At 56.7% G+C, this 12,312-nt stretch overlaps 2 protein-coding genes across 2 annotated transcripts; one reads left to right on the top strand and one right to left on the bottom strand.

Moving 5' to 3' along the window:
- Nucleotides 1–3,184: 3,184 nt before the first annotated feature.
- On the top strand, nt 3,185–8,431 carry TSPAN10 (tetraspanin 10). The gene is made up of 4 exons (XM_055579593.1): nt 3,185–3,220; nt 4,362–4,954; nt 6,842–7,139; nt 8,375–8,431. The coding sequence occupies exons 1-4, from the start codon at nt 3,185–3,187 to the stop codon at nt 8,429–8,431; spliced, it is 984 nt and encodes a 327-aa protein (XP_055435568.1).
- Nucleotides 8,432–8,519: 88 nt separating this feature from the next.
- PDE6G (phosphodiesterase 6G) lies at nt 8,520–10,221 on the bottom strand. The gene is made up of 3 exons (XM_055579831.1): nt 10,005–10,221; nt 9,510–9,550; nt 8,520–9,071 (listed from the first exon to the last, which is right to left on the bottom strand). The coding sequence occupies exons 1-3, from the start codon at nt 10,148–10,150 to the stop codon at nt 8,995–8,997; spliced, it is 264 nt and encodes an 87-aa protein (XP_055435806.1). The 5' UTR covers nt 10,151–10,221; the 3' UTR covers nt 8,520–8,994.
- Nucleotides 10,222–12,312: the final 2,091 nt, after the last annotated feature.

The raw sequence follows: 12,312 nt of genomic DNA on the forward strand, positions 1-12,312 counted from the left end.
ACACACGTGCACACATATTCCATGGCATGTATGGAGCACATTTTGTTTGTCCATTCTTCATTGATGGACACCTGCGTTGTGTCCATCTTTTGGCTGCTATGATCCTGTATATCTATGTATTAGTTTGAGTCCCTGTTTTCAATACTTCTGGGTGTATACCTAGGAACCAGAGCCTTACAGTGAGGCCTTCCTGATCACCTTATATAAGACAACATCACCACTATTTCCTTTCCTTGCTTCATGACACTCGTGACCATATAAAAGAGCACATATTTGCTTGTTTCTCCACATACTGTCTGACTTCCCCTGTACTTGAATGTAAGCACCTAATGATGGGGGATCGTCAACTTTCATCACTCTATACTGCAGGGCTCTGCACTGCAGACCAGTCCCTGACAGAGAATAAACTCTGTGTCAGTCATTTGTGCTCACAATGCTGCTGTGTAATGAACCTTCCCAAAATTCAGTGGCTTAACACTCAGCTGGCCCTCTGCCCGAGTTTAGGCTGGGCTCCAAGGAGTAGTTATTATGGGAGCCCCTAGTGAGGAACCTGAAGCAAAAACACAGATGGGAGCCTCCCTGGTGGCTCAGTGGTAAAGAATCCACCTGCCAATGCAGGAGACATAGGTTTGATCTCTGGTCTGGGAAGATCCCCTATGCCGAGGAGCAACTAAGCCCATGTGCCACAACTCTTGAGCCTGTGCTCTGGAGCCTGAGAGCCACAACTACTGAGCCCACATGCCACAACTTCTGTGCTCTAGAGCCTGGGAGCCACAGCTTCTGAAGCCCATGTGTCCTAGACCCGTGCTCCTGTGCAACAAGAGAAAGTGAAAGTCGCTCAGTCCTGCCCGACTCTTTATGACTCCATGGACTATACAGTCCATGGAATTCTCCAAACCAGGATACTGGAGTGGGTAGCCTTTCCCTTCTCCAGGGGATCTTCCCAACCCAGGGATCAAACCCAGTTCTCCTGCATTGCAGGCGAATTCTTTACCAGCTGAGCCACCAGGGAAGCCCAAGAATACTTGAGTGGGTAGCCTATCCCTTCTCCAGGAGATCTTCCTGACCCAGGAATCAAACCGGGGTCTCCTGCATTGCAGGTGGATTCTTTACCAACTGAGCTATCAGGGAAGCCCGTGCAACAAGAGAAGCCACTGCAAAGAGAAGCCTGCATACCACAACTAGAGAGTAGCCCTTGCTTGCTGCAACTAGAGTAAAGCCCACACAGCAACAAACACCCAGAGCAACCAAGTATAAATAAAGTATGTGTGTGTGTGTGTGTGTATATATATATATATATATATATGTATATTTTAAAGGACAAGATAAAGCAAATAAAAATAAAAAGTGCTCCCTGGGCCATACTAGTCTGGAATTGGACACCAGGAAGAGATTTCAGGGGATGGCATAGGTCAGGGACCATCAGTGCCAGGCTGATCAGGGCCCAGCAAGCAGCCCATGTGTCTGGATTGTAAAGTGGTGAGTAAGGAAGGAAAAGAGATGGGCTAAAACATCAAACAGCAGAAGCTGAGAAAAGGAGTGGGGAGGATGATGGAGACAGGACAGGGCACACAAACCCCCCAGAGACCACCCTTTCTCCTGCCATGCAAATGTGTTTGCAGAGGGGCTCCTGGCAGCCTCTGTTTTCCACGGTCTCAGGGCTCTAGCAGCCAACAGCAGTATCCACACACATCATAGTCTCATGCAGTCCATAAGCTGGACTCAGGAGTTGTGGAGGTTCATGCCCAGGGTCTTGCAGAGTTGGTGGGGGTAGGGTCCTGCTCTGAGCCAGTCTTCCCACTGCATCCAAGCAAGGCAGGCAGGGTGAGAAGGCAGATGATGCAGGCTCAGGGAGCCTGGAGCACACCTCTGTCTGTTCTGTGCTGTATGGTCAGGGTCCTTCCGAGCTCTAGGGCCCAATAGTGACCTTGACAAAGTCCTGCTGCTGAGAAACTCAGAGGGTGAGGGATGCCGGGTACCTTAAAACCAAGAAGGATATAATTTACCCAGTGACATGTGAAAATAAAAAGGCACTTCAAATATACATACATACATTTGTATATAATTATGGGCTTCCCTGGTGACTCAAACGGTAAAAAATCTGCCTGGGATGCAGGAGACTGGACTTTAATCCCTGGGTCGGGAGGATTTCCTGGAGAAGGGAAAGGCTGTGCATTCTAGTAGTCTTGCCTGGAGAATTCCGTGAACAAAGGAGCCTGCCGGGCTACAGTCCATGGGGCCACAAAGAGTCAGATACAACTGAAGCAACTAGGCACACAACACACGTAATTATATGTATATATTTATATATGGGGAGAAGGCAATGGCACCTCACTCCAGTCCTCTTGCCTGGGAAGTCCCATGGACAGAGGAGCCTGATGGGCTGCAGTCCATGGGGTTGCTAAGAGTTGGACATGACTGAGCGACTTCACTTTCACTTTTCACTTTCATGCATTGGAGAAGGAAATGGCAACCCACTCCAGTGTTCTTGCCTGGAGAATCCCAGGGACGGGGTAGCCTCATGGGCTGCCGTCTATGGGGCCGCACAGAGTCAGACATGACTGAAGCGACTTAGCAGCAGCAGCAGCAGCATTTATATATGTATGTATATAATTATGTTGGTCAGTCGCTAAGTTGTGTCCGACCCTTTGCAACCCCATGAATTGCAGCACACCAGGCTTCCCTGTCCTTCACTATCTCCTGGAGTTTTCTCAAACTCATATTCATTATATATATACATACATATATATATATATATATAATTTCTTTCTTTCAGTGAATAAGTCAGAGGATAAACTGGCATTAAGCTGTGGGCTGGTCTCCCAGGCTATTACTGGGGCCCAGGATCTGATCCTCCAGTTGAGCTGAGGGGCAGCACTGAATCTGCCAGGCTGTCCACACCCGGACCCTCTGGCGATGACCACGAGGCCAGCCCCCTGACAGCTCCCACGTCATGCCTGCACAGAGCAAGGCCAAGAATCTGGGCTCAGGAAGAATTCTCTGCATCTCGACAAGCAGAGGCTGTGTTAAGCCCTAAAATATGACTCCTCACATGATCTGGTCGTGACCACGGCATCCCGGTGGGGCTCACAGCTCACAGAGCGGCCAAGGCCACAGGCAACATCAGGCCTGGTGTCCCAGCCAGAGAAGCCAGCAGGGTTCAGCACACCTGTCCTGGGGAAGGATGGAGGAGGGGGAAAGGAGCCCCCTGCTGTCCCAGGTAAGCAATGACTGCCAGGATTGGGGGTGTTCTCTCTCCGACCCCACCCAGAGCCCCACTGTGTACTGGGGAGGCGGATGCCCTGCTGCCAAGATTGGGGTGGTGCTTTACTAATCAGGTGCCTGAACCACCCCCAGCACCCAGTTCCGACCCTGAAAGGTGACCCAGCGTTGCCCTTGTGTTTAACATGGTGTGGGGTGCATCCACACCCCAAGGATAGCACACACCCAGGGGCCATCACCCATCGGGCCACCGCCACATTTTCCCTGCCCCCACCCACCTGTGACCCAGCCCCCATCGGCCTTCTCATCTCCCTGGTGCCCCCTGTCTAAGGCTGCCATCCACTCAGCCCCGTATGGCCCCTAGACAGGAGATCTGGCAGGTCTCCCTGTGGATCTGGGTGATGGAAGGGTGGGCTCTGGCTCAGTGCAGAAGGGGCTGAAGGCCAACATCGTCGGCAGCTTGTCCTTTTGCTCTTACTGACATGAGGTCTGGGGGATGCTGATCAATAACCCTTCTTTCCTCTGCTCTGATGCAATCAGACAGGTGGGGAGTAAAGGGCTCATTTCTTCCTGGGAAACTGGGGACTCTGCCCAGGCCTGGGGTCTTAGCTTCCTCATTCTTCCCACAACCAGACTTCAAGGGCCTGCTGCCCCTTCCCCTACAGAGATGGGGCAGAAGCCCTCCCACACCTGCCTGCCAGTGGAGGGGTTGGGGAACAGGCAAAACTGAGGTGGAGACTGTCCGTCAAGGGACGAAGTTCCATCAATGAAACTGGCAGCTTCTCCCAACCTCATGATCAGTGATCCAGGCCTCTGTTGGGGAACTGAGAGGAGGATGGGACCCCCAACCTTTAGCACACCGTTATTCTTTACCTGGGTAAGGTCAGGGCCCCCAAACTTGGCTGAGTGTCCTCCTGGAGGGCAAGGTGGAGTCTTTGGGAGGCCCTGCATCCCACAGAGCCCTGGTCTCCTGGCCACACCCATGTCCCCGAGCTTCTAGGGTCTCTGAACGCCCCCTTCCACCTCCGCTGTCCAGCTTCCTCCCCCGAAGAGTCTAACCCTGCTCCCAGCTGAGTGTCACAGGGTCTGAGTGAAGGGGGTCGCACGGTGAGACCTCCCTGTTGCTTCTTCCTCTGCAGGAGTCTGGAGGTCAGGAATCACCCCTCGCCGGGAGCAGCCCCCTCACTTCCAGTCGCCCAGGACTAGCTCCCTGGGAGGACCCGGCCTGGAGGGCAGGCCTTGGGGGGTTCCTGGCCTGCTTGCTCCCCTCAGAAAGCAGCTGCCTCAAGTGCCTACTCTTCTTGTCCAACTTCCTCTTCTCCCTGCTCAGCCTGCTGGCCCTGGCCATCGGGCTCTGGGGCCTGGCTGTCAAGGGGTCTCTGGGGAGTAGTTGGGGGTCCCCCCTGCCCGCAGACCCCATGCTGGGACTGGTGCTGGGTGGGCTGGCGGTCAGCGTGGTGAGCCTGGCGGGCTGCCTGGGTGCCCTCTGTGAGAACACCTTTCTGCTGCGCTGCTTCTCCGGGGGTGTCCTTGCCTTCCTGGTGCTGGAGGCCGTGGTGGGGGCCCTGGTGGTGGCCCTCTGGGGTCAGTTACAGGATGGCCTGGAGCACGTCCTGCACCTGGCCATCACCCACTACCAAGACGACCCAGACCTGTGCTTCCTCATCGACCAAGTCCAGCTGGGGCTGCAGTGCTGTGGGGCGGCCTCCTACCAGGACTGGCAGCGGAACCTGTGAGTCCTGGAGCCCACGAGGGAGGAGGGCTGGAGAGGGGGCGGGCCGCACTCACATGCCCATACTCACTTGTACACACACTCACCTGTACAGGCTCCTCACCCATATACTCACACGTGTGCACACGCTCGTACAGGCACATTTGCACATGTACACGCTCGGGCCCAGCTAGGGCCACGTGATCACGCAGGGATGTTAACAGAGAAACTCAGCTGGCAGACGTAGAAAATCATTTTTGGAGATTGTTGTTTTGTTTTTTCCAGTAAGGACATCATAAAAGACATCTCAGTGTCAATTGAAAATAACTTTTAGGTTAATCTGGCTTCCCTTAGAGAAGGAAATGGCAACCCACTCCAGGATTCTTGCCTGGAGAATCCCATGGATAGAGGAGCCTGGCAAGCTACAGTCTATGGGATCGCAAGAGTCGAATGTGACTTAGTGACTAAACCACCACCAGCTTCCCTTGTGGCTCAGCTGGCAAAGAATCCGCCTGCAATGTGGGAGACCTGGGTTCAATCCCTGGGCTGGGAAGATCCCCTGGAGAAGAGAAAGGCTACCCACTTCAGTATTCTGGCCTGGAGATTTCCATGGACTGTGTAGTCCATGGGGTCGCAAAGAGTTGGACATAACTGAGCGATTTTCACTTTCACTTTAGGTTAATCCAGGACATCCCTCTAGACTATGACTCCACGGTTCTCCATCTACCATGTGTGTATGTATGTGTACATGTGTGTGTGTTTAGAGTCACATGGAGACTCTTGAAAACCAGCCACTTGTACCTGAGACTCCCTGAGATGTGCTGAGCCCTTCCTTCTGATTACCAGGCACCCTACAAGCACTCGCAAGGCTTGTTCTCACTGGGTGGCCATGTGTGACTTTGGGTTGGTGGCAGCCCTTTCTGATGTTGTTATGTTCACCCAGCCTACCGGTTTCCAAGCCCCAGCCTTAGTGAAGCCCACTCTTAAAGGAGATGAGACTGTGCCTGTATGGGGCGGGGGGTGGTGAGGGATGAGCCTGCAGCTCACAGGGCCCTGGACGCTTTGACTAGATGCCTAATCAAAGCCAGGGGCACCTGAGGGCTGCCTGAAGCAGGTGATAAGAGCGACACTCCCTCCAGGCCCTGTGAGCTCCTCCCAAGCCTCCTGTCCCTTGTTGCTGTCCAGTGTGGCCCCTCACACCCCCACCACAACCCACTGATCCCTACAAAAGCCTCTGCCAGTCCTCAACCCACCTTCTCCGGCTCCAACCCTGCTGCTCAGACCAACTCAGCAGCATCTGTGGGGCGAGGCCGTCTTCCTTCCAGCCCCCATCAAACGCTGGCTCCCTCCAACCGTCTTGTGCAGTGTGTGCCTTCTAGCCAAGAAGCATGTGCAGAGGCCTGCCTGGTGTGGGATGAATTATAGAGAACTGGATATTGTGTGTGTGTGTGCATGCGCGCACGCACAGGTGTCCATGTGTGTGCCTCTATACATGCATGCCAGTGTGGATTCATGCTGTGTGTGTGTGTGTGTGCATTCATGCCTCTGTACTTGCATGCATACACACGTGCATGCCTGTGTGCCTATGCATGTGTGTGGCCATGGAAGTTTGGAGGTGGGTAGGAGACATTCTGGGAGGCTCAGTGGTAAAGAATCTGCCTGCCAATGCAGGAGACACGAGTTCAGTCCCTGGGTAGGGAAGATCCCCTGGAGAAAGAAATGGCTACCCACTCCAGTATTCTTGCCTGGAGAATCCCATGGACAGAAGAGCCTGGAGGACTACAGTCCATGGGATTGCAAAAGAGTCGAGCACAACTTTAGTGACTAAGCAACCGCAAAGAGACAGTTCACACTGGGGTCCCAGACCAGGGGACCTGCCCTCCAGACTGACACTGTGTGCCCTTCCAGGTACTTTAACTGCAGCTCCCCCGGGGTCCAGGCCTGCAGCCTTCCTGCCTCCTGCTGCGTTGACCCCTGGGAAGGCGGAGCCTCTGTCAATGACCAGTGCGGCTTCGGGGCCCTGGGCCTGGACGAGGACGCGGCCCAGAGGGTGGTGCATCTGGAGGGCTGTGGCCCGCCGCTCCTCCAGTGGCTGCGCAGTAACATCCGGACTGTGGGTTGCTATGCCATCGTGGCCGTGCTGGTCCAGGGGATGGAGCTCTTGCTGGCCATCCAGCTGGTGAGGGCCCTGACTGTCCACAAGGGGGTAGCAGGGAGTGGGGGCCTGTCCGGAGGAACCCCAGACCCAATGTCCCACCCTCTGCTAAACTGGTCCCGGTCTGACCAGCTGGGGGGACAAAAGACCCCAAAAGGATGGGGTCTGGGGCCGCAGGCCTCCCCTCCCCTCCCAGGGCAGATGTCAAAGTAACCTGCCTGGGTGCTTAGGAACACACGGCTTGAACCCTCAGGCCACCTCCACCTACTGACTTCCAGCTTCCCAGGGTTCCCTTTCCCTCACACTGCCTGCTTGCTTGCAAACGCTGCTGTTCCAAGTGTAAGTAGACCTTGACGACGGCCTGGCCAGCATCTGCCTCCCACGGAGGGTGCCAGGCAAAGCCACCTGGCCAGCAGGGAGAGCGGGGGGCGAGAACTGGATGAAATCCTGCTGCCAAGCCCCCAGCTGTGAATTTCACCTTGACTCTCACTTCCAATTTTCACCTCTGACCTCCGCTCCCAACCGCCTCCAAGTCCCACCTCCAAGCCCAGCCTTCGAAGCCCCATGTCTTCACCATAGCCTGGCACCTGCACTCCTCTGGGGCCATCTCCCCCTTTCCTGTCCGTTGAGGCTCAGGCCTCTCCCTCCAGAGTCTGTTTTTTTGGCAGAGTGTAAGTTTTATTGCGATGTATCACTCATATAGTAAATTGCACCAACCTTAAGTGGGCAGCGTGAGGCTTCTTACTCACCTACACACCTGTGCATCCCCTACCACTACCAGGTCTAGCTCCAGCTCCAGCAGAGTTCTTTGTCCCCTACCCAAGGTCACCCCTGTTGGACCTTTGTTACCTTCAGCTCTCATGGCTTTTCCGACCTTCACATAGACGGGATCATGGGGCCCCCTTCTTGAGAGTCACTGCCCAGTCACTGCTGTGTGAACAGAGCCCCACGTCCGTGTGGACATGCACCTGGGCAGTTTCCAGAAGGTGACCGCTAGTAGGGACAGTTTTGTGCAGGTCTATGTGTATATATGACAGCGTGCCCCGCTGTGGGGTCAGGAGTGGAGTTGCAGAGTTGCTGGTGGGCATCTGTCTGGCTTTAGTGGACACTAAGGGTGGGCAGGGGGGCCCAGTTTCCCTGCACCTGTCTCCTCACCTGTGGGGAGCAAACAGGCTTTCTCTCCCCTTAACCCAAGCTCCCGTCCCTGGAGTACGTGAGGCTGCCCGCCTTGCCCCAATCCAGCCTTCAGGAGCCTTCTCAGCACCCGACGTGTTTCCTCCCCTCAGCCTGGCCAAGGCCCCCCCATCCCTGCCACCTGCGCCTGCGCCATCCACTCCTACTGAACAGATGCTATCCTCGGGCCCTGTCCCCACTGACAGCACACCCCAGACAAGTGGTGGGGAGCACGGCTAACTTTATTTGAAACAGGACAGCGAGCATGGGCCACGTTGGAAAGCTTCCTACTGGTGTGACTGGTCCAGGGGGTTCTCATTGTCTGACGCCTGCAGGACTCCTGGCATTCACCTGCTGGCCCAACGGCTTCAACTGGGAAAGGCTAGTGAGGGGAGCCCGTTCTCAGCCCCAGACAGTCAGGCCAGGAGGCGGGGTGTGGCAGACACCAATGGGAGGCCTGCCCTAGCTTTCCAGCCTGGGGATGAGAGGGTCTGTGGACCAGTGTTTCTGGAAGTTAAGCAGGGCCTGGCTGCCCCGAGAGGGTGCCCTGAAAGGAGCTGGTGGGCTCCTGGTAACTAGCGTCCAGGAGGCTTTAGGCTGCTGCCCTGTGAGGGTCTCCAGACACAATCCAGACACTCTGGACCTCCCAGGGGCACAGCTCTCCTCACAGAAATCTTGAGCAGGGGGTCAGGGTGGGCAGCAGAGTAGAGGGGCCGAGGGCGGGGTTCCAGGGCTAGATGATGCCGTACTGGGCCAGCTCGTGCAGCTCCAGGTGGTTGAAGGCCTCCCACGGGCAGATGACGGTGATGTCTGCAGGACAAGGGGGCAGCAGGTTGAGGGTCCCATGGCCCCCAGTGCCGCCATGCCCTCCGGGCCCTGTTGTCCACACCCCAGTGGTGAGAGTACAAGGTCCTTGAGCGTAGAGCCCTCCTCTCAGGACACATCACCTCTGGGGGGTATCAAATGGGTGCCTTGCCCAGGAAGAGAGTGGGTACAGCAGGCCTGGAGGAGGCGGGGCGCAAGGTGGGCCTTGCTGCTGGTGAGGGGGGGTTGGGGTGGGGACAGCAAGAGCTTTGTTCCTCCCAGCCCCTCCAAGCACCCACTGAGTAGGAACGACCCCACTCAGGTGGTGTCTGAAGCTTGCAGTCGGGAAAGGGAATGAAGCACAGCTAGGGGGAGGTGCCCTCTGCCTGGGGTGGGGGGCTGGGCGAGTGGGGGCACCTAGGTGGACACTTGTGGTTGTCATACCTGTTCCCAGGCCTTCCATTCCAGGGATGTCATCACCAAACCTGCAAGGACAGAGCAGTCAGGGCCGGTGGCCAGGAAGAGGGGGGAGGGGGGCGTGTGTGGACTTGAGTGCAGGTTCCTGGGAATGTGGTGTGTCTGAGTGTGTCCTAGGTGTGTACAGATAGGGCTGCGTGTGCAGAGATGCACATCAGTAAGTGGGGTGCTGGTTGAGTGTCTGGGTGACAGTGTGGGTGGGTGTGCTTTCCAGACCTTTCAGCAATGACAGCTAAAAAGGACCCCCCTCCCTGTCCCCAGGCAACGGGGACCCTGAGACAGGCCGGCTCAGGCCCCCGAGAACTGCCCCACCCACTTAGGAGGATGAGATCGCCTTCCACCAGAAAAGGGTGGCTGAGGCCCCACCCAGCCCCCCCCCGCAGTGCAGCCCCCCTCCCCCCTGTACAGCTGGTGGGCCCTCCACCCCCCTCTCAGAGCCACCCCTCCCACAGCTCTGCTTACCCTTGGACACCTTTCTTGGGGGGCTTGCTCTTGAACTGCCTGGTTTGCCGCTGCTTAAATTTCGGGGGCCCTTTCCTGGGAGTGACGGGTCCCCCCATCACCCTGGTGGCCGACCGGATCTCGGCCTTGGGTGGCTCCAGGTTCATGGCCAGGTTGGCAGAGATCCCGCAGCGACCTTCAGCTTCTGGACTCCCTCACGCTCTGGGCCCTCCTGCTTCCAACCCTCCTCGCAGGTCTCAACTCCCTGGAGCAGAGGAAACCCTGCAATATGAGACCCACCAGTCCCCAGTAGGACTTGGACGGCAGTCCCCTGCCCCGGGGAGCCTCTGCCAACTGCACCTGGGGCCCAAATGAGGACCAGGAACGGGGTGAGAGTGCTGGGTGGTCCCCAGGGGCACCCTCCTGATGGCTTCCTCCTTCTGCATTCCCCATCCCAATCTCTGGGGTGGAACCCTCAGCCTCATTTATGGGGGCATAAAAGTAGCCTGAGAAATGGGAGGGCAGGGGAGGGGCCTGTGTCACAATGAAACCCCCAACTGTGTAGCTGTGTAGCCTTGGTTCCAGCAGCGTCTTCCCTCTGCTGGTAAACACAACCCCTCCACCCGCCACCACTCGCTAGGTGCCAGCAGCACCTGCTGGTGTCCTTGAACCCACTGCATGGAGTGGCCTCCCTTCCTCCTCTCCCCCAGAGCTTCCCCCTGGATGCCCTAAACCCTGGTGACCTTGGGCAGAGGAAGCTCACCTTCCTTTAAGCCTATTAGCACCAGAGGGAGACGCTAATCTCTCAGGAGGTTGAGCCCAGAAGGTTCTGGGGCTAAGTACACGACACAGCCAGGAGCCGTAGCTACCCTGGCACTGGATGCCCCAGGCACCACCTCTTGTGGCCCCTTTTCTTGTCCCCCATTTGTGGGCTGCAATGCTTGACTTCTGTCTGGGGCCACCGCCTGCTGCCTGCTAGAGTTTAAGGGCTGAGACCAGTGGGGAGGCAAGGGCAGCTGGTTCTATCAAGACCAGTGAGGAAGGCCTGGCCATGAGTACCAGGGCACCTAGGGTTGGATGGGCCCCGCTGTGGACCTCCCCTCCCTAAGTTTTGGCCTCTGTGCTGGCACCAGCATCAGCCTGAGAGGAACCGGGGATCAGGGGCCAGATCTACACTGGGTCCAAGGTGGACAGCAGCAGGTCTGGTGGCCCTGGCAGCTCAAACCCCACAACACCCGCTCCTCACGGCCCAGACGCTGTGGGCCCAGCCAGACCCTTTCGCCAGTCCCAGGCCATGGGCCTGGTGGGGGCAGTTCTGAGACCTGATGGAGCTCCGACTATCAGATGCTATCCCATGGAAACCGCTGCCTGAGCTGCCCTGGCTCCAGCCTGGCCTGTGGCTTGTGCCCATTTAGGTTGGTGGAGGGTGTGTGGCCTGAGATTCCGAGACCACTGCTAGCCTGGGGGACAGCCTGCACCACCACCTGACATGGGGAGCAGAGGACGTGATAGGCTGGGGGTCCTCTCTGAACAGGGCAGCGGGTGGCCACCCAGAGACCCAGACCTCAGGATGGTGGTGAAAAGCCCACCAGCTCCCCACCCTCTAGGCAGATACCCACTAACACCCTTGGGTAAGTGGCCACCAGGAAAGGCAACCTGGGAAGGTTGCTACTCACCAGGTTCTGGGGCAGCAGGTCTCAGGGGACCATGGGTGTGAGTGGCAGGCCTCCCTCAGCAGGGTGCCGGCTGGGCATTTATCCTGCAGCTGGGTAAGCTGATTAGGATTGTGCCTGACACCTCACTAATGAGATTGTGGGGTTGGGTAGCACTACCGAGGATTCCCCGAGATGGGGGAAGGGGCTCAGGTGCGGTCAAGGGAAGGATAAGCTGGGGACAGGGTCAGGACAGGCAAGGGATGTATGATCATGAACAACCAGCCTCTCCTGTAGCTGCTTGTTTTTAAAAAAATATTTATTTGCTATGCTGGGTCCTAGTTGTGGCATGCGAGATCTGTAGTTGCAGCATGGGAACTCTTAGTTGTGGCATGTGGGATCTAGTTCCCAGATCCGGGGTTGAACCCAGGCCCCCTGCATTGGAAGTACGGAGTCTTAACCCCTGGACCACCAGGAAGTCCCTGAAGCTGCTCATTTTTGAAGCAAAGATGACACGGCACTGGCTGCCATCTCAGGCCTCTCTCCGCTTTCAGTCCTGACTGCCGAGGAACCCCTTTCTGGCCCCCAAAGCCAGGTAGCCTGGTCCTGATTCACTTCGGTGGGCTCACCTCTCATCCCTCCCTCTTGCTGTGTGTTCTAAGGAACTCCTTCCACCC

Source organism: Bubalus kerabau, chromosome 4 (genome assembly GCF_029407905.1).
Source record: "Bubalus kerabau isolate K-KA32 ecotype Philippines breed swamp buffalo chromosome 4, PCC_UOA_SB_1v2, whole genome shotgun sequence".
NCBI classification, from domain to species: Eukaryota; Metazoa; Chordata; class Mammalia; order Artiodactyla; family Bovidae; genus Bubalus; species Bubalus kerabau.